Here is a 22,572-nt window from a genome sequence, read left to right on the forward strand (position 1 = left end):
AGAGACAAGTCAAGCTCTTGTTTTTTTAAACTGCTTAAATTAATACTAATTGCAGGAAATGTTCCACATCCAGTGACTGCCCCACAGCTACCACTTGGAGACCCAAGTTCCCAACCACTGAATTGCTTGAGCCTCAGCAGCAGGACTTGTGAGCAACATGCTGGCAAAAACAATTTTTTAGTAAAATCATTTTCTGCTTGTCAGGAGGAAACATCGTAGTTTCCAACATAACTGGTCCCCAAAGCTATAAGCTTTTACCTGAAAACTGTAACAGCCAGTAACTTAAGGGGTTTCAAAGTACTGGGAAGCACCATTCCCTGACTGCCCCCCTACCCCGTGTCCCGCCTTTCGGGCTCTCGGGCTCCGACCTGGACTCTCCTCGCCCCGCCCCTCACCTTCAGCGCTCCGCCCAAGTCCCGCCTAGAAGCCTCGCCTCTTAAGTACGTCCCTCGTGCGCAGTTTCTTACGGAAGCGGAAGCGGAGACCTGAGAGTGAAGGTCGCGCAGCTGAGCTTAAGTTTTCCCTTCTAGTGTTCAGTCTGTGCTGCGCGGACCCCCTTACTCCATCTTTAGGGTCTCCGAGGTTCTGCGGGCGTAACAGCCCAGCGCCCGCCGTCCGCCCCAGGTAAATCCAGAAGTCGCCGTTACAGGTCGAGTATTAATTTCTTTTGGGTTTGAAATTGCTGTGAGGTTGGTGCTTGCCCTTTGCTTTTCGGCCTTCGGTCCACTGAGACACCGCCTTTCGGGACATTTGCCTGCTTACAATCCTTTATTACTTCCGCCTGCGCCTTGTCAAGTCGCCTTCTGCGAGGTGGATTCGCGCGCCCCCAGCTTCGCGCTCTCTCCCCGCCCCCCAGAGGGCAGCGCCGGCCGCCCCGCTCCCGGAGGGGCCGCGTCCTCTCCCCGGTCCCGGGGTTCTGCAGAGCCCGCCCCTCTCCGGAGACCCCCTCCCTCCCTCCCAGCGCCTCTGTCCTCGCCTCCTCCTCAGGCCGGTCCTTCGGCTCCCCCGGCCTCCCCTTCCTGGTCAGCCCTTCCCTTCACCCGGCGTGGGGGGCGGGGAGTGACCTGGGCCAGCCTTGTGACACCCAGTGTTCTTCCGTCACAAGTTCATCTCGCTGGAAATTGTTCTCAAAGGGATAGTAAAATGAAACAGATTTAGCTCTTAAAGTAGCGGGTGGATAAAATAGAGAAGTGAGTAAAGGAGTGTGATCTCCTGGGATTGGAGAGCAACGTGGGGACAGGGGCCCTGCGTCAGGTGTAGCAGGAGGGACAGCAGGGGTGAGAGCACGTCACGGGGGGGGAGGGGATAAAAGAGTTAGAAGTAAGGCCTTCGGAGCATCGTGGTCCTGGGAGAGAAACAGAGAGGACAGGTGTTGATTAGAAGAACAGAGGAAGACAGCAGGAAGGAAGCGTAGCCGTCTGGGGTGCCGTAGAGTGGGGGTGTAACAGGAATAGAAGGAGTGTAATCTGGAGGGCAGAGAGGGAGCAGAGATGGAGGAAGAAAGAGGCAGAAATACATGGATATTTAGGACAATCACAAAAGTTGGGCGTAAAGCGCAACAAGAAGGGGAACGAGTTGCAGAGTAGTGGGGCAGGACAGGTGTGATAAAATAAATAGGGGGGCAGAAACAGCAGGAGAGTAGAGGGGAACAAAGAGAGAGAGAGATAGGGAGATAGATAAAGAATGAAATAGAAACACTTAGTAGTCAGGTAGAGGGGGAAACTGGGTACAGATGGGGCGTGAGTTCTTTGGATATGGATGATTAAGTTGTGATATTTTAATTTGTTGCTTTAGAATGTAAAACATTTAAAGTTTACTTATGTTATCCACCTCTGGCTAGATATCCAAGGGAAATGAAATCATTATAGTGAGGGAAATATTTGCACTGCAATGAACATTACTGTATTATTCACAACAGCCAAGATGTAGAAAGAACTAAAATGTCTGACAAATGAATGGATATAGAAAATTTATTTCAGCCATAAATTATGACATTATTATGACAGAAAAAGACAGATAGTATATGTGGAAAGTAAAAATGTCTTACTCATAGGGCCATAGAGTATAAAGGGTATTAGGAGGGAGTTGGATGGTGGGGTAAATGGGGAGATGTTGATCAGAGGTTACAAATGTTCAGTTGTAAAATGAAAAAGTACCACATGTATATCTAACGTACAGCATGCAGACGATAGTTAATCACACTGCGTTTCTATATACTTGGAGTTTGCTCTGAGCGTAACGCTCAAGTGTTCTCACTGCACAGAAATAAAATGGTAATTGTAAGTTGATGGAAATGTAAACTACTTTATTGTGATAATTATTACACGGTGAATATACATCTATCAAATAATCACATTGTATGCCTTACATGTACACGGTTGTTTCTCATCAATTCTACCTCAGTTAAGCTGGGAAAGAAAAAGAAAGTGAGGGCTGTGCTGGCCTTGCCACTGCTGAGTGGTGCTCAACCCAGGCTTCATATTAGATCGATGAGGCACTTTGCATATACATGTTTTGTACCCTCTAACGAGGGATTCTTCATTAGATTGTCGGTGTGAGGCCAAAGCTCAATAATATTTAAAGTGCCCCAATTAATTCTAATCTGGATCCGTCACTGAGCATCGTGACTCTGGGTCCCCCCGTTCCTGAGGGCTGAGATCTGGGCTGAGGCTGAGGGGCTCTGCTCTGCGTGGGGATGGATCAGGGCTGGTCTGTGACCTGCAGGGGGTCGTCGGGTCCAGCTGAGGTGCCCGCTGCTGCTGTGTACGTGAGGGCCTCACCAGGAGGGGAGCCTGATCTGAAGGAAAGGGTGGGGAAACTCCCTTGTTGGTCTCTGTGTGGGAGTTTACTGTCCTGAGTCCCTCCTGGGACAGTGGGCAGCAGGGGACTGTCTGTTCCACATGCTGAGGTCTTCCCTGTGTGCGTGGTGGTGACTCAGGAAGGGGGTGTGTCGATTCTAAGCATTAAACAGCCTGTTTTCAACTTTCAAGATCGACCTCTAAAGACTCATGTTGCCTGAGGAAGAAGCCCGGAAGAGGAGGAAGAGGAAAGAAAAGGAGGCAGGAATGGCTCTTTCTCAGGTAAAGTCATATTCTCAGTTGTTTCTTCTGTCTGTCCTTCCTGAAATGCCCTTCTTTGGACTCGCTAACCTCTGACTCTGAGCCTCACACCTGTACATTCACACTCACCCGGGTCCTTCCCTCAGGGCCTGTCATCTCCACTTAGATCCCATCTCCCCATGACCCAGTGACCTGGAACTTGTGAAGAGGCTCCACTGGGTGCAGTCCTGGGCAGGGCTTCACACCCACAGATTCAGGCAGAGTGTCAGTGCTATTGGGTGGGAGGGATTGGTTTGGGCCCCATCTGGATGGATTGTCTGCTCTCTGTAAACCAGGATAAAGAAACTGCACATGAAAGTCAGTTATTAGGTGCACAATACCTGGTAAAATCTGGGAGTAGACCAACAAGGGGAAATTTGTTCTGACTTTTTCTAAGGCAATTGAAGTTAAATGAGTGAGTCACTGACTTCAGAATCTTAATGATGGGGAATGGAATGAAAAATTCAGAACCGGACATCAGTGATAGAGGGTGTTTTATTCCATCATCTATTTCAAACTATGAAATCAGTCTAAATGTCTGAGAGGTGGAAATTCCTTAAATCACTTTCATCACCTTCATTCTTCAGATTTTGTATTTTCACTGTGCTGGTTTTGTTCTTTGGCACAGAGAAATTTTTACGTTTGATGAAGGTAAGGTTTCCTCTTCATTGTTTATCACATAGGTATCTAGTTTCCCAGCACCATTTGTTTTGTTTTGCTATAAATTTTATTTATTTATTTATTTAGTTTTGGTTGCGTTGGGTCTTCATTGCTGCACGCAGGCGTCTCCCTAGTTGTGGCGAGCGGGGGCTACTCTTTGTTGCGGTGCACGGGCTTCTGTTGTTGTGGAGCATGGGCTCTAGGCATGTGGCACGCCAGCTCAGTGGTTGTGGCTCGTGGGCTCTAGAGCACAGGCTCAGTAGTTGTGGCACATGGGCTTAGTTGCTCTGCAGCATGTGGGATCTTCCTGGACCAGGGCTCAAACCCATGTCCCCTGCATTGGCAGGCAGATTCTCAACCACTGCTGGGAGGGAAGCCCTCCCAGCACCATTTGTTAATGGCAGCTGTCCTTTTTCCACTGTCTAGTCTTAGCATCCTTAGTATCAGTAGATTTTAAATATATACAAAGGATCATTTCTGAGCATTCTCTTCTGTTCCATTGGTTTATATATCTGTGTTTATGCCGGTACCACACCATCTTGATTACTTTAATATGTTTTGAAAATTAAAGGGTGGCCTCCATCCTTCTTCTTATTCAAGAGTGTTTTGGCAATTTGCGGTCCCTTGAGTTTCTATGATGTCTGGCCTGTGTTTTTTCTATTTCTGCAAGAATTGCCATTGTAATTTTGATAATGGTTGCATTAAATATGTAGAACAGTTTGGGTCGTTTGTTTGGACATTTCAAGAGTTTTGAGACTTCCAGTCTATGAGTATAGATTTATTTGTATCTTTGGATTTCTTTTTTTTTTTGAGGCAACTGAGGCAACTATTTTCTCTTTTATTCTTCAACAGACATGTTCAGCATTATGGGCAACATTCTTAAAAACCTTAAGCTTCACAGACTTTCAGACATTCAAATACTATGGTCTCCTTTTCTTTGACGTGAAGGATTATTCAGCTAGAAAAATAAAAGCATGGTAGACAATACATTTTCACCAAATTCAAAGTAGTACAAAAATTAAGACTACAGAAGTACACATCGTACCTAATGTGTCATTAAAAATAGAAGACAGTATTTTCTTCAGCAAATAAAACAGCATACTGGTATGCTGTTAATGCATAAACCTTTTAATGTATACTGTCATTCACAAATTATTTACAACTTCCACTGTGTGAAGAGAACTAGAATGTAAATCTTCTGCAAAACTGGAAAAAAGCAATACAAAATTTGTGAAAGCCTGTGTTTCATATTATACAGAAGTAAGCAAGTTTTTCTCTTCAAATACCAGATATTGTACACAGTGATGTTTTGGACATATTACAGTAATTCTTGAGGATGTTTTAATGCTGGAGGTAAGTTTACAGGCCTTGACTCTTCATCGAGGAGTACTAAGTCTTCGATTTCACTGCCTCTGTATTTCCTTTTACATATTTTTACCACCATCTTTTTCTTGAGAAATAACTTCCAGGCTTCTCTTGATGCAACTGCTTTTGTGTTTTCTTTGCTTTTTCCACAGCCAGTGCCCAAATACACAGGCTTACATCTCAATTCACAAACAATACTTTCTTGAGAGCTCTTATTTTGAGGCAGATCTGCCAGTTCTATTAGCGGGACAAGAGACACATCCAGTGTTGCTTTCAGAGCCTTGATAGCTGCGTTTCAGAGCCATGATTCATGCTGGGACTGAAGTCACCAACGGCCACCAGCTTCCATGCCACCATTTTGTACAGTCTGTTGACAGAAGGCTGCTTCTGTTTCACATCTTCATTGGTTAACTTGCAACAAGAGAATCTGCCAGAACTCTCGCTCGATTGCCAAGTACTTTTAGAACGCAGCTGTGACGTGCTGGTCTGAGAACGACTCTTAGAAGCCAGCTGGGACACACTTGCTATGGAAGTGCTTTTGGAAACCAGAGAGCCGCTGGTCTGGGAGCTGTTCTTGGAAGCTAACACTGATGCAACTGCCTGCGAAGTGCTTTTGGAAGTCAGCATCGTGTTTGCTGAGGTGGTGCTCTTGGGGGTTAGTAAAGATGTGCCTGATGAGGAACTGTTTTTAGAAACGGATGACGAAACACTTGCCTCTGAACTAGTTTTGGAAGTTAACCGCTTGAAGCTGTCTCTAGGTTTAGAATAGGTTCTAAGGTTTAGAATACAACAGTGGCAACTCTACTTCTGAGCTTCCTGAGGAGCCCAACAAGGGCACCTCAATCTCTGAGATGCTTTGAGAGTCCGAGACTGAAGAGCCTTCCAAAGCCCTCTTTTTCGGTGATCCACTTCGTTCTCTGGAATCAGTGGATTGGGTCACGTGACTGTTCACACTGGATTTCAACAACGAAGAAACAAAGGACGCTGAATCATGTTTATCTGGAGCTTCTGGTTCAGAAATTTTTCCAGACCCTACCGTTGTTACCAGAGAGGGAATGCTGCTGCTGCTTTGGCTGGAAACAGATCGCTCTCCATCACTTGTGGAGCTATTCTGACTCAGGGTACCAGAGCTCCGTATCATTTCTTTTTAGATTCCGCATATAAGTGATATCATACGATATTTCTTTCTCCGTCTGACTTACTTCAGTTAGTATGACAATCTCTAGGTCTATCCATGTTGCTGCAAATGGCATTAATTCATTCTTTTTAATGGCTGAGTAATATTCCATTGTATATATGTACCACATTTTCTTTATTTTAATTTTGTTTTATTATTTATTTTTGGCTGCCTTGGGTCTTTGTTGCTGCACGCGGGCTTTCTCTAGGTGCGGTGAGTGGGGACTACTCTTCATTGCAGTGCGCGGGCTTCTCATTGCGGTGGCTTCTCTTGTTGCGGAGCACGGGCTCTAGGCGCACAGGCTTCAGTAGTTGTGGCACGTGAGCTCAGTAGTTGTGGCTCGCGGGCTCTAGAGCGCAGCCTCAGTAGTTGTGGCACATGGGCTTAGTTGCCCTGTGGCATGTGGGATCTTCCCGGACCAGGGCTCGAACCCGTGTCCCCTGCATTGGCAGGCGGATTCTTAACTGTTGCGCCACCAGGGAAGCCCCGTACCACATCTTCTTTATCCATTATTCTGTTGATGGATATTTAGGTTGCTTCCATGCCTTGGCTCTTGTGAACAGTGCTGCAGTGAACCCTGGGGTGCATGTATCCTTTTGGACCATGTTTTTCTCTGGATATATACCCAGGAGTGGGAATGCAGTGTCATATGATAGCTCTATTTTTGTTTTTTTTTAAGGGACCTCCATAGTCTTCTCCACAATGGCTCTACCACTTTACATTCCCACCAGCAGTGCAGGAGGGTCCCCTTCTCTCCACACCCTCTCCAGCATTTATTGTTTGTGGGTTTTTTGATGGTAGCCATTTTGACTGGTGTGAGGTGATAGCTCATTGTAGTTTTTTTTTTTTTTTTTTAGTAAACAACTTGATTGATTGATTGATTGATTGATTGCTGTGTTGGGTCTTCGTTTCTGTGCGAGGGCTTTCTCCAGTTGCGGCAAGTGGGGGCCACTCTTCATCACGGTGCGCGGGCCTCTCATTATCGCGGCCTCTCTTATTGCAGAGCACAGGCTCCAGACGCGCAGGCTCAGTAATTGTGGCTCACGGGCCTAGCTGCTCCGCGGCATGTGGGATCCTCCCAGACCAGGTCTCGAACCTGTGTCCCCTGCATTAGCAGGCAGATTCTCAACCACTGCGCCACCAGGGAAGCCCTCATTGTAGTTTTGATTTGCATTTCTTTAATAATTAGTGATGTTGAACAACTTAGCAATTTTTTACTGAAGTATTCTTTTTTTTAACATCTTTATTGGAGTATAATTGCTTTACAATGGTGTGTTAGTTTCTGCTTTATAACAAAGTGAATCAGCTATACATATATCCCTATATGAAGTATTGTTGATTTACAGTGTTTGGTTAGTTTTGGGTGTACAACAAAATGACTCAATTTTATATATATTCTTTTTCAGATCCTTTCCCCTTATAGGTTATTACAAAATACTGAGTATGGTTCCGTGTGCTATATAGTAGGTCCTTGTTGGCTATCTGTTTTATACAAAATAGTGTGTATGTGTTAATACCAAATCCTAATTTATGCCCCTCCCTTCTGCTTTGGTCACCCCTAACTTTCTTTACTGTGTCTGTGGGTCTATTTCTGTTTCATATATAAGTTCAATTGTATCTTCTTTCCTTCAGTTTCACATATAAGTGATATATTTGTCTTTCTCTGTCTGCCTTACTTCACTTAGTATGATAATCTCTGGGTCCATCCATTTTGCTGCAAATGGCATTATTTCATTTGTTTTTATGGCTGAGTAATATTCCATTGTGTGTGTGTATATATATGTATATATATGTGTGTGTGTGTGTGTGTATATATATATATATATATATACACACACACATACACCACATCTTCTTTATCCATTCATCTGTTGATGGACATTTAGGTTGCTTACATGTCTTGGGTATTGTCAATAGTGCTGCAGTGAACATTGGGGTGCATGTATCTTTTCGAATTATGGTTTTCTCCAGATATATGCCCAGGAGTGGGTTTGCAGGATCTGAATCTTTCTTATTTAACTCTTTTGTTCTGCCAAAGTTGGATTCAGTTTGTTCTCTTTCTGCTTCATTGAGATGTAAAAAATTCTTGAGTGGAGATCTTTTCCCTTTTTGTTGTAACGGTTTAGCCGTGTAGATTTCTCTTTTATTATAGCCTTCAAGTAAAATGGGGGTGTTGAAGTGTCATATTGTTACTGTGCTGCTGTTTCCGTCTTTTTTTTTTTTAATTAATTTATTTTTGGCTGTGTTGGGTCTTCGTTGCTGCGCGTGGGCTTTCTCTAGTTGCGGCAAGCAGGGGCTACTCTTCGTTGCGGTGTGTGGGCTTCTCACTGCGGTGGCTTCTCTTGTTGCGGAGCATGGGCTCTAGGCATGCGGGCTTCAGTTGTGGCACACGGGCTCAGTAGTTGTGGCTTGCAGGCTCTAGAGCACAGGCTCGGTAGTTGTGGCGCACGGGCTTAGTTGCTCCGCGGCATGTGGGATCTTCTCGGACCAGGGCTCAAACCCGTGTCCCCTGCATTGGCAGGCGGATTCTTAACCACTGCGCCAGCAGGGAAGTCCCTGTTTTCCTCTTGATTTCTGTTAACGTTTGCTTCATTTGGGGGGAAGCTCTAATGTATACATATATTTATAACTGTTACATCTTCTTGGTGAATTGACTCGTTTAAGATTGTATAATATCCTTTGTGCCTTCTGTCAGTTTTTGCCTTTGCTTTGTGTGATATAATATACTCACCCCTGCTCTCTTTAGCATGGAATATCTTTTCCCTTTCTTTCACCTTTAGCTTTTCCGTCTCATCTGGTGTGTGAATGTTCACATTTCCAGCTGTCTGACACACTCTCTCTGTGTCTCTTACACCTGGTCTTCGTTTTTCCTCCTGTTACTTCCTCCAGCGGTCCCCGCTCAGGCACACTGAGCAGTGGTGAAAGGCAGGTGCCCTGGCCAGCCCCCTTCACGCCACTGTAATTACAGAGGATACGTATCAAGTGTTTACTTTTCATGACGTTTGGTGAAATGTTCTTGCTTAATAACAATATATTTTTTCCATATGCTTTTTTTGTCATGATTTTTAATTCTCCAAGAAGTTTTTAACTTTACCACTGTGATAATTTTCTTAATCTGTGAAAATAGTGTATAACACTAAACTTCTCTAATTTTGTGTCAGTGTTTTATTAGTGGAAAACAAAAAAACCGATGATAAAAAAAATTGTCCTGAAATATGTAAAGAGATAAGTCTTCTCATTCCAGTTGATTTAGTGTTGACATGTGTGATGGGTGCCATTGATGTGCAAGCCATTCATTTAGATAGAAGACATGATTTCAAAAGTATATATCTTTTTGCAGTTGAAATTATATCTTCAATATATTCCGTGGCCTTGGTGGTGGGATGAATTGGGTGATTGGGATTGATATATATACATTAATATGTATAAAATGGATAACTAATAAAAAAAAAAGACGTATTTAAGTAATAGAAGACCTGAAGAGATGAAACAGATTTGAATCCTTGTTTTAATGATTTAAGGTACATATACATAAGCAAGTGTCTGCAATCCAAAGTAAAAGTAATAAATGCCCTAACCAAGGAATAAAAAAATATATATGTGTATGTATATATATATATATTCCGTGGCCTTGAATTTTTTCTACACCATCATGTTAATGGTTTAAATAGTAGTAAGATTGCTAACATTTTATGTGTATGTGCTTGTGTGCCCACATCTATAATGACCTTTCATGCTATTCCATGTCATTCACCTTGGATGTCTTTCAAGCTTTACTCAGGGATCTGTCAATGTACTTTTTTTTTTTTTTTTTTAAACATCTTTATTGGAGTATAATTGCTTTACAGTGGTGTGTTAGCTTCTGCTTTATAACAAAGTGTCAGTGTACTTTTAATGCTCTCCTTTACTTAACTGATTTTTAAGCTTCAATTCCAGGGCTCAACCACCTGAGTTCAGGTGCTTGCTGTGTCATTGCTTAGCTTCTTGACTTGGTTCGAGTTTCTCTTGGTGTCTCTGACACAGTTTTCTGCTGTGTAAGATGGGAACATATCTTTCTCGAATGAGCTGTTATATTGATAAGAAGTTCGTGCTTGTAAAGTACTTATTTTGAGTAATGTTTTGTCTATAGGAACAATTCAAACACTTTTAGTCATTGCTGTTTCTGTCATTATCATAATTGAAGATTTTGAGTTTTCTTTAAAGCCATTGTGGACTTTGTCATCTCTGAAGCCACCACTCATAGTGTAACTTATTTAAATATTGAATATCACTCAATGTTTAGAACGTAGTATCTGACACTTCTGCATAGACAACCTGTTGTTCAGTATTATTTATATATGTTTTATGGATTCTCCACAAAGATGACAAATCCATACTTATTGGATGATATGATAATCTCTTATGAAAAAGCATAAGAATTTAAAATAAGGGACACAGTATTTGCTTCAAATACCTTAACACAGATCTTTCAGAACATATACTTGAACCAAATCGATCCTTACCCCTCTCTCATCTTTCCATTTTGTATGAAGATAACTCTTCTCGTGACCCGTTGTTGAAATGTATTTTCATTTCAGGAATGGTTGACCTTCAAGGATGTGGTCATTGAGTTCTCTCAGGAGGAGTGGGAATGCCTGGACCCTGGTCAGAGGGCCTTGTACAGGGACGTGATGTTGGAGACCTGCAGGAACCTGGTCTCCCTGGGTGAGGATAACTTCCCTCTAGAAGTTGGGATCTCCCCTTGCGTGTTTTGCATTTTTCCCTGTGTGCTTCTTGGGAGGCCCTGTTTTCGTTATGTGATCTGAAAGCCCTGTTGACACAGACGTGATGCGGCATCACAAGTTTAAACTGACCCTTTTCTTCAGATGATCTGCCCATTTCATGTTACATTAGGGGTTGTTCAAGAGCTTAATTATGTATAAAGCTCAATGGCAAACTTTTAAAAGATATCCAATTTCTTGTCTTCTGCCCTGTGGCTTTGACTGACTATTTCTTGGAAGAGTGTTAAGATACATGTATTACACTGTTCCCGATGCATTTAGAAGGAGGAGGTGGATGAATTTGTGAAATATTTTTCTTGACCCACCTGTAATGTCCTCATTCCTCAGCTGAACAAAAAGCTGTGATTTTGGAAAAGCCACACCAATTTACATTTCTTTGTTCTGATAAGCAGAAATTTCTTTTTCTGATCTGAACATTATCTCCATTTTTGGAGCAAGAGGAAGAGCCCAGGGCTCTGGTAAGTGGTGCGAAAACAGCAAAAAAAAACAAATGGGTGGGAATGTATCAAAAGTGTGAACACAGGTGGGATCTCAGGGCAGAGAGGAAGCCACAACATTAATAGTGCTTGGGAAACTCTTCTCATGGTGGAGAGTTCTTTGGGAAAACCAAAGTTTCTTTATTAAACTCTCAGAGGAGACTTTTCTTCTACCCGAGTTACCACTCTATCCTTCCAAATGTAAAATGTATTCTTTCACCCTCCAGTGGTGCTGCAGCTTCTATAGAGACAAAGGCAAGGCCTTCATCAAGGTCCACAACACGCCGCATCTGACTGCTGTGAACTGGTTGTCGCTTGACTTTGAGGAGCATAATGCAGGCTGTGTTACTGGGTTGTCTTGCCCCCTCTTCTCTCTTTATGGACTTGATTCTATTGGATGCTCAGTTCTTAGTCCATATAGATCAAAGCTGATGCTTCTAGTGTCTAACCCCTGACCCTATCCTGGTTTCATGTCTGTTGTATTTGGAAGATATAATCAGAAGATGGAAAATACCGGCTGCTATTTAATTATTATTATTTTTTTTGGCTGCATTGGGCCTTCGTCGCTGTGCGTGGGCTTTCTCTAGTTGCGGCAAGCGGGGGCTACTCTGTTGTGGTGCGTGGGCTTCTCATTGCGGTGGCTTCTTTTGTTATGGAGCACGGGCTCTGGGTGCATGGGCTTCAGTAGCTGTGGCACGTGGGCTCAGTAGTTGCGGCACACGGGCTTAGTTGCTCTGTGGCATGTGGGATCTTCCTGGCCCAGGGCTCGAACACGTGTCCCCTGCATTGGCAGGCGGATTATTAACCACTGTGCCACCAGGGAAGTCCCTGCTATTTGATTTTATCTGGCACCTCAGAACGTGTATGGAGCTGTCTCAGCCCCTGTCTTCCTGTTTAGATCTGTCAGCCATTTCTTCTGTTCTGCTTTTGCCACACATTTCAGGGGTGTGTGGAATAGCCAGGTGCATTGGATCTTCTGTGATTTTTATTTAGGAAAACTGTAAGGACAGTGGACAGAGAGATCCTCTTTTTGATCCTAAATCCAGCAAGGGGAACATACATGAATCTTTCAGGCTCTTAGCTTGGCGTCCCTGGGTCGAGCAAATGGTCCCATCTCAAGATCTTATAATATCTTACTCCCATATATTGTATTTTTTTTGCTCCTGTACTGCTCTATTAGTCTGGGAATGTAGACTCTTCCTGACTTTACTTTCTCCTTAGTTTGTATAAGTTTTCCTCTTAAACTTGATTTTGAAGTATGTAGTCCTAGAGTCTGAAATCGTATCCAGTTTCTTTGCTGTGGTAATCCACCTATGTTTAATGGGCAGCTTCTAGTGGATTCTCTGTACAGTGGGTTTACTGGGTAACAGAAAATTTTTGAAGGAGAGTACTTTCCCTCATATGCTGTAATATTTTCCCATTACATACCAAATCACCACTTGAAGCTACTTAGTAGAGTGGTCAGCATGTTCTGAGATGCAAGACAGAAAGTGTCTGAAGACCTTGACCTATAAGTCTTTCCAGTTTCTTTTTCTGGCTTTGACCAACGTCACAAAAGCCTGTGTGAAGGGCACCGTGACAGTGTTGTTCACATGTACTAATGTCCATCCCCTTTGAGCCTCAGTAAGTGGTATAGCAGTTTCTCCGAACAACAGTATTGTCCAAGTTCACATCCTCTTATTTGTGAGGCTGTTGACTGAACTGTTGTTCATGCCATGCCACGTGTGCCATCACCTGTGTGCCATTGTTCTTTCTGCCTTCACACATAATTTTGAAGCAACTTAATGAGAGACCTTATGAAGTAGAGTGATACCTTCAGTGATAACCCATCATTTGTTCAAGGCACTGCAACTTTCATTTTGTATATTTTTATGCATTATAAATGACTGTCTTTTATTTTTATCATTAGGTTTCTGTTCTTTGTTCCTCTTCGTTTTTGTTTTTTATTTGTAATATGTGGGATGGTTGGTTGAGAAAGCCCCCCACCCCATGGTGGAATTGGTGATCAGTTCGTTTTAGAATTCTTTATGTAGTCTTTTTTTTTTTTTTAATTTAGTTAATTTTGGCTGCATTGGGTCTTTGTTGCTGTGCATGGGCTTTCTCTAGTTGCGGTGAGAGGGGGCTACTCTTCATTGCGGTGCGCAGGCTTCTCATTGCAGTGGCTTCTCTTGTTGCAGAGCACGGGCTCTAGGCATGCGGGCTTCAGTTGTTGTGGCGCATGGGCTTAGTTGCTCTGCGGCATGTGGGATCTTAGTTCCTGGACCAGGGCTCAAACTGGTGTCCCCTACATTGGCAGGCGGATTCTTAACCACTGTGCGCAAGGGAAGTCCCAAGATCACTTACCAAAGAAAAATATATTATTTTTGGTTGAGAACAAATTCTAACTGGAGAATATAGGGTGTCAGTTGTCAAGTTGGAAGTAGCACAAATCTTATTTTCTCTGCAAGATACTTTGGCTCTGAATGTCACTACATCACTGGAAAATGGCAGGATAGCTTCCAGGCATTTGGCAATGGAGAGTCTCTCCTTGTCACAAACTATAGTTGGAATTTTGGGGTCTTTCTTTTTTTTTTTAAAAAAACAAATTTATTTATTAAATAAATATTCTTGATGTTAAACTATTATTGAATATATGATTTACAAATATTTTGTATTATACCATACATTGTTTTTTCACTCTGCTGAGTATGGTTTAGTGCACAGTAGTTAATAGTTATGATGTAGTCCAATTTATCTGTTTTTAGTTTGTTGGCCTGAGCTTTTGCTGTTATATCTGATAAATCATTGGTGAATCCAATGTTAAGAATCTTTTTTTGTAAATTTACTTGTAGGAGTTTTATTCACTAGGGACTTAGGTTTAGATCTTTGAAGCATTTTGAGTTAATACAATAATGGTCCAACTAAATTCTTCTGCATGTGGATATCCAGTTTTCTCAACCGTTTTTGTTCCATAGACTGCCCTTCCCCCATTATGTGGTCTTGACAACCTTGCGGAACATCATTTGACCTTATACACGAAAGTTTTTTTCTGCATCTCTTGTGTTGCACAGGTCCCTCTGTTTTTATGCCAGTACCATACTGCTTTGATTAGTGTAGCTTTGGAAAAAGTTTTGAAATAAAGAAATGTGAATTGTCTGACTTTGTTTTCAAGCTTGTTTTTGCTATTCATTGTCTCCTGAAATTCCACAGGAATTGTAGGATTGATTCATCTGTTTCTTCAGCAAAGCGGTATTGGGATTTGGGATTACACTAGGGATTATTTTGAATATCCTGATAACTTTGGCTATTTTGACATCTTGACAATATCAACTTCAAATCCATGAACTTGGGGTATCTTTGCATTTATTTGTGTCTTCTCTAATATGTTTCAGAAGTCTTTATTTTGCAGTAGTTATAAATCCTTCCCTTCTTGTATAATGTTACGTTTAAGTATTCTTTTTTTTTGATTCTATTGTAAATTGAATTGCTTTGATTGTTCATTTTTAATGTTTAGAAACCCAGTTGGTTTTTGCATGTTGATGTTGTATCTAGTAATTTTTTTGAAATCTTTCATTATTTCTATAAGTTTTTTTTACTTATTAATGTTGCAGAATGCCTGTTGTGGGTATGTCATTTTGTAGAAGATATTTAGAAAAATGTTTTGTTTTCATAAAATCTGTTCTATTGAATTCTTTTTCTCTATGGTATATATGTTTTATAATTCTAAACAGCGACATATTATTAGATAAGCTTGTTTTGGATTTTTTAACATTACAGTATATTGTGTGTTCATTAACGTTTATTTATGTACACCAGGTATGCAGAATATATCTATAGTATAATGTATTTTTCTCAGTTAGAGACAGCAGTATGTTTACTGTTAATTGGTACGTGCTTTGGAGTCATGGTGGAAAAATTGCGTTCTTTTGAGAGCTGACATCAGTTTTTCCTGTATGAGTGTTTTTGTCATAGAGGGTTTGCAAGTAGTCTCCTCTAAAATCAATTTGAATTATATTTTATAACTCTTTTTTTAGTAAACAATTCTCTTGCTTTAGTGTTTCTAATAATTTTAAGATCATAGTTGGGAAATTTCAAAATTTTTAAAAAATGAAAAAAAATTTAAAAAATGCATAGTTGGGAAGTTTTACAACTGTGTTTGGTATAAGTATTACTTTTGGTGTAATATCATATATTCAACATGAAACAGTTAATTTTGAATTTATCCCTATGGCTCTTTATGTCTTGTAGATATCTGTCCAATACATGTGGTCAAGCAATTACAACCCAAAGGGAACAGTGATCCAGGAGAAGTATTTCAAAGAGCGATCTTGGGAAGATCTAAAAGCCGTGAAATGAAACATTTTTACCTCACGGAAATCCAGGAAAATATGTATGACTTTGAGTGTCAGTGGAGAGATGATGAGAGAAATTACAAAGGAATGCCTGTAACCCATAATGGAAATCTCACTGACAGAAAAAATCAACATGGTGGAAGGGACGCAGGAATCAAGCCCATTAGAAATAGGCTTGGATTAAACTTTCAGGGTAAACTGCAGGTATTTCAAACTGACAGGTTAATTTCTGAATGTAATGAAGTTGAGAGGTCCATCAACAGTAGTTTCTCATTTTCACCACTTCAAAGAATTCCTCCTAGTGTCCAAACTAACGTTTCTAATGTATATGGGAATGATTTTATGCATCCTTTAGTACTGACACAAGATCAGAAAACACACAGGGAAAGAGTTTTTAAATGTACTGAGTGTGGGAAAACCTTTAGTCATGGCTCAGTTGTCAGGAAGCATCAGATAATCTATTCAGAAGAGATATTACATAAATGTGATGTATGTGTCCAGGGCTTTAGTACAAATTCACACCTTGCAGTTCATGAGAGCATTCATACGGGAAAGAAATCTTACAAGTGTAGTGAGTGCGGCAAGGTCTTCAGTCAAAAAACGGCCCTTGCAAATCATCAGAGAATTCATACTGGGGAGAAACCTTTCAAATGTAACGAGTGTGGCAAAACCTTTAATCGCTACTCAAACCTCAGTAGGCATAAGATAATTCATACAGGAAAGAAATTATATAAATGTGATGTATGTGGCAGTGTCTTTAGTCGAAAATCAAACCTTGCAGATCATCGGAGAGTTCATACTGGAGAGAAACCTTACAGATGTAACGAGTGCGGCAAGCTGTTCAGTTACAGTTCACACCTCTCAACTCATCAGAGGATTCACACCGGAGAGAAACCTTACAAATGTAATGAGTGCGGCAAGGTCTTCAGTGAAAAGGCAACTCTTGCAAAGCATCAGAGAATTCATACTGGAGAGAAACCTTACACATGTAATGAGTGTAGAAAGGCCTTTAGTCAAAAAGCACATCTTCAACTTCATTGGAGAGTTCATACCGGAGAGAAACCTTTCAGATGTGATGAGTGTGGCAAGGTCTTCAGTCGAAATTCACACCTTACAAGTCATCAGAGAGTACATATCGTAGAGAGACCTTTCAAATGTTTTGAGTGTGGAAGAGCCTTTACTGAGGTCTCAACCCTCACTAAACATCAGAAAATCCATACCTGAGAGAAATTGTGTAAGTGTGATATATGTGGGAAGGTCTTTAAATCTCAAAGTAGAAAAGAAACTCTACAAATATCACGAGTGTGGCAAAGCTTTTATGTGTGTAAGCCTCACTTAGGATCAGATAATTCATACTGGAGTGTTATATTACAAATGCAATGAGTGTCTCAAAGTGTTTAGTCAAAATGCTTACCTTATGATCCATGACAGAATTCATATTGGAAGGAACGGTGAGAAATGTAATGAGTGTGGTAAGTTCTTAAGTGTGCTTTCAGGCCTAACTTGCCATCAGCTGACGTATACTGGTGAGAGCCCTTAAAAATATAATGAAGGTTGTAATGCTTTTAGCAGCTGTTCACATCTTAGGCTTCCTGAGAATATTCATACTGGATAGAGCCCAGATACACGTATTTAATGTGGTCAGGCCGTTGATAATGCATTCTGGAAAGAATCCTCACCAGTGCCATGAATGTGAGAAATCTGTTCTCATGGCTCACATCACACCAATAATCAGGTAGTCTGCACTGGACAGAATGTTACAAATGTACTGAATTTTGCAAAGCTTTTAGGTTGTGCCTTAAACTCAGGGATCATCAAATACTTCATTCTTTAAAATGCAATGAATATGTCAAAATTTAATATATTGCTTACTTGTACTTAAATACCAGAATATTTATCTTGGAGAGAAACCGCACAAATGTAACGTGTGTGGCAAGGATTTTACCCAAACATCACAGTATGTTTTACCCAGCATACTGGAGCGATAACTCCCAAATGCAATGGGTGTGCAAAACCTTTACGTTGAGTTCAAGTATTAGGGAGCAGCAGAGAGTCCATATTGAAGAGAAGCCATGGAAATGTGAATCGAGGCTTTATCCAGGCCTCCCAAGCACTGAACCTTAGAATACACATCTTTAAGAGAAACCACAGAAAGCAATATGCGTGCTAAGGCTTGTAACTGAAGAACAAAACTGTGGAACGCAGGATTTATGTTGGAGAACAAGATTTCAAATGTTATGAATGTTGTAAATATGGATACATCCAGTAAGTTTGGCGTAATGAGAGAATTCATACAGGTTATAAAGTGTATACGTGGAAAACTTCATAAATCAGTGCATTCTCAGCGTTTAACAAAAAAACTCACGTTTGGGGGAATTCTTACAAATGTAATGAATTTGTTGAGTTTTTTCAGCAGTTTTTTCAACAGACCACACATCAGAGAATGCATACTCGGAATAAACAAGTCTTTAGTTGTCTGAGGTTAACCTGAGATATTATATACTGCAGAATCATTACAAGTCACAGTGTGTTAAAAGATGATGTGTATGTGAGAGGGAGAAGGGCATGTGTTGAAATGGCCCATTGTCTTCAGTGTATAAATAGTCAGTTATTCGGGTTTTCGTGAAGGGGCTACATTCATATTTACGCCTTTCAACCTGAAGTTTGAAGTAACACGGAAGAACAAATCTGAGTCCATATCGGACCTGTTTCTTTTACTTTAACCTTTGTATTCTGTTGCTTTCGGTAGAAGTGAATCAGTAAAGGGATGTTGCCTGTAAGCTTAAATTATACATCATGGGCCATCTCTGGGAACCCTGACTTCCTTGTAATGAGCACTAAAGTAAAATACCTTTTTTAGCTCCCAGGAAACATCCTGACAAGGCCCTCCTGTGAATGCCTTCAGGAAGGAAGAAATTAACACAACCCCTCCGGAATGTCAACAAAAAAATCAATCAGTCAATCTAAGAAAGAAATGGAAAATTTTATTCAAGCCAAATTTGAGGATGATAACCTGGGAGGAGTGTCTGAGAAAGCTCAGAACTATTCTGCCCATTAGAAATCAAGGCACAGGGCTTCCCTGGTGGCGCAGGGGTTAAGAATCCGCCTGCCAGTGCAGGGGACACGGGTTCGAGCCTTGGTCCGGGAAGATCCCACATGCCGCGGAGCAGCTAAGCCCGTGCGCCACAACTACTGAGCCTGCGAGCCACAACTACTGAGCTCGTATGGCACAACTACTGAAGCCCGCGCACCGCAACAAGAGAAGCCACCGCAATGAGAAGCCCGCGCACCTCGACGGAGACCCAGTGCAGCCAAAAATAAATAAAAAATTAAAAAGGAAAAAGAAATCAAGGCACAGTTACATAAGTTTTCTAAGACAGCAGTACAACACATGACATATTGACAGTTTACATAATCCAGATCTAAGCGTCATCGCAGTGGGTCGTGTGACCCTTACAAGATCAAGAAGGAATGCTATCTTTTAAGTTTTCCTGTTGATGCTAGGAGAGTTGCTCTTTATGGTTGAGTATGTATTCTGCTGATGGGGGAGGTTTGCTTGATACATAATGCAAATACACAGTTCACAGTGGGAGGAGAGAGGAGGCCAAAGGGCCGAGAGGAATTAATGTTTAAATATTCCTGTCTTGCCATAATAGTTGAATTTTATTTCACAGGAGTCTGACCTGAACCAGGACTTTACTCCCTCCGCTTTTACTATAAAGAGCCTGATTTCTATCTCAGGACATGTGATTCTTTGCGTTGCTAGTCCCCCGTTTTCTCGGTCTGCTGGATTTCAGAATAACGTCACTATTCCTTGCCCCCAAAAGTAGTCTATTTTTTGGCCAGTTGTGCAGCGAGCCGTAAGAGCTTGGCCTCGGTGACAAGATAATCTTATCTCTTCATTACAGGCCTTTGTTGATGGTCTCTGGGAAGAGTCAGTAACATGAGGGGGCCAACTTCATTAGGTGTGGTTCATGCACATCCATGTTCCCTGGAAAAACAAGGACCCTGAATTATCAAATTCAATACCATGTGGATTAGCAACAGGGAGAGGCAGAGAATAATGTAAAACTGTGACTTGACTCATCATGGTAATGTTCAGGGTGCCCTTCCATAGATAAGCCAGTGTGGGTATAGTGCAGAATGCTCTACCAGCTGACCATGAACAAAGCAGGAAGGACATGCAGGGACTGGGCTTTTTGTGGGAGGAGAGTGACAGGTTATTAGGGACTGATTATGTGGTAGGAACAATGCACAAGAAGACTTAATCACTTTATCCATTGCACGAGCGTATGTGTTGTCTACATCTGACCAAGAAAGAAGTTGTCTAATTTTTGGATATTGAAGACAGCAGTTATCTTCAGAGTAAAATTTAATCAGAAGCACCAGAAGTATGTGTATGTTTATGATTCACGTTTTAATTGCTGCCATTACATTTTGCTACCGTTTTATTGAGAATGTACCATAGGTCTCCTGTTTTAAGTAATAAAATTTAATCATCTTTTAAATCCTGGATGCATTATGTTCCTTTTACCAATACAGTTTTATCCCGCCTCAGTACTTTATAACAGAAGCTAGGAGTGCTCTATTAGGTTCTCAGTGTTGAAAGAATCTATAACAATTTCTTCCCAATATGGGATCAAATAACATACAAGTTGGAGGTTATAAACTCATAAATTGTACTTGAGTTATTCTCTCCACTCTGTCCCAGAATATTCAGCTGGCTGTAGTGCAAATAGCATAGCAGTGAATGTCATACTCTCTGACTTCCATTAATGTACAAAAATTGAATCAAATAAATTTAAAGATCTAATTGGCTTTATTGAATGATTCCTGCGTTGGGCAGCATCCCACCTAGTAAATAAAGAGGTGCTCCAAGGAGCTGTACAAAGTGGAAAAGCCCATGATGTTGAGCATCTGTTCATGTTCTTTTTGAATGTGTATTATAGATATTTGGTTTGTGGTTACTATGAAGTTTTTATATGGATATGGGACTCTTTGCACTTCCTGGACTTGTGTGATTTCCACGCTCTGTCTGCCAGCTCACCGATCCATTCTTCTGCCTCATTTAGCCTATTACTGATTTCCTCTATTGTATTTTTCATTTCAGTATTTCTTCTATTCTGTTTGGGGGTTACTTATGTTTTCTACATCTTTGTTAAAAAACCTCATTTCTCACTCTGTGCATCCATTCTCCTCCCGAATTGTTTGATCATTTTCCCGATCATTACTCTGAGCTCTTCCTCGGGTAGATGGTGTATCTCCACGTCAGTTCTTCTTCTGGGTTTTTGTCTTCTTTCTTTGTCTGAAACGTATTCCTCTGTTGCCTCATTTTGCCTAATTTGCTATTTGTATTTTTACGTATGTGGTAGGTTTGTTGTTTCTTGACCTTGGAGAAGTGGCCTTGGTAGAAGATGTCCTGTGCATCTCAGCAGTGTACTCCCCCTCATGACACCCAAGGGCCAGAAGGCGGGTGGTCCCAGGGTAGTGTCCGGGCTGTATCTGTGGACTGTGTCTGCAGGTTGTATGACTGTAGTTTTCTTGCTTCTGGTGTCTGTGCCCTGGTTGGTGAGGCAGGTCTAGAGGCTTCTGTCTGTCCACTGTTGGTTGGACCTGGATCTTGGCCCTTTGGTGGGCAGGTTTATGTCTAGGGGCATGTAGAGAGGTGGCTGCCTCAGGAAGCCTTTAGGCAGCCTGTCTGCTGATGGGTGGGGCTGTGTCAACTGAGACGATCGGTAGTTCTTGTTTTTTTGGTTCATTCTCTTTGTATTTTCCATTGGAAGATTTTTATATGTGGAATCATCCTTACATTTCAATAATATATTCCCTTTAGTCATGGTATGTAAACTTTTAATGTGATTTTGATTTTAGTTTACTATTTTTTTGTTTTTGTTTTTATTTTATTTTTAGCTGTGCAACGAGGAATGCGGTATCTTAGTTCCATGACCAGGGGTGGAACCCGCGTCCCCTGCAGTGGAAGCGCAGGGCCCTACCCACTGGGTGGCCAGGGAATTCCCTGAGTTTACCATTGTTTTATTGATGATTTTTTGCGTCATTATTTGTTAGGGATTTTGCTGTGTGGTTTTCTTGTAGTGTCACCGCCTGATTTTGTATTAGAGTAATTCTGGACTCATAGAGTTTGGAACTGTTCCCTTTTCTTCAATATATTGGGGAAGAGTTTAAGGAAGGGAGGTCTTAATTGTTTTTAAATGTTGGGTAGTGTTCTGCAGTGACGCTCTCCGACTAACCTTGGTTGTATGATTTTTGAATAGTGATTCAGTCTCCTTTACAATGTGTAGGTTTGTTCGGATTTTAAATTTTTTCATGATTCTATCTTGGTAGATTTTGTTTCTCTAGGAATTTATTTTAGGTTAGCCAATATTTTTTTAAAATTATTTATTTTTGGCTGCGTTGGGTCTTTGTTGCTGTGGGCAGGCTTTCTCTAGTTGCGGCGAGTGGGGACTCCTCTTCGTTTTGGTGTGCGGGCTTCTCACTGTGGTGGCTTCTCTTGTTGTGGAGCATGGGCTCTAGGTGCACAGGCTTCAGTAGTTGTGGCACAGGGGCTCAGTAGTTGTGGCTCGTGGGCTCTAGAGCGCAGGCTCAGTAGTTGTGGCACACGGGCTTAGTTACTCCTTGGCATGTGGGATCTTCCGGGACCAGGGATCAAACCTGTGTCCCCTGCAT

General features: G+C 41.5%; 1 protein-coding gene and 3 pseudogenes across 1 annotated transcript; 3 read left to right on the forward strand and 1 right to left on the reverse strand.

The window, feature by feature from the left end:
- The window catches only part of LOC118885142, a 584,965-nt pseudogene that overhangs the window by 550,164 nt on the left and 12,229 nt on the right, over window positions 1-22,572 (forward strand).
- Window positions 498-19,006, forward strand: LOC118885098 (annotated as a pseudogene).
- Window positions 578-22,572, forward strand: part of LOC118885090 — a 97,920-nt pseudogene continuing 75,925 nt past the window's right edge.
- LOC118885109 (CDKN2A-interacting protein-like) lies at window positions 4,753-6,301 on the reverse strand. Its single transcript, XM_036833484.1, is given in 3 exon segments — window positions 4,753-5,420; window positions 5,423-5,898; window positions 5,900-6,301. Coding segments are annotated over 3 exon segments (1,185 nt in total). The 5' UTR covers window positions 6,265-6,301; the 3' UTR covers window positions 4,753-5,076.

This window comes from Balaenoptera musculus, chromosome 19 (assembly GCF_009873245.2).
Source record: "Balaenoptera musculus isolate JJ_BM4_2016_0621 chromosome 19, mBalMus1.pri.v3, whole genome shotgun sequence".
NCBI classification, from domain to species: Eukaryota; Metazoa; Chordata; class Mammalia; order Artiodactyla; family Balaenopteridae; genus Balaenoptera; species Balaenoptera musculus.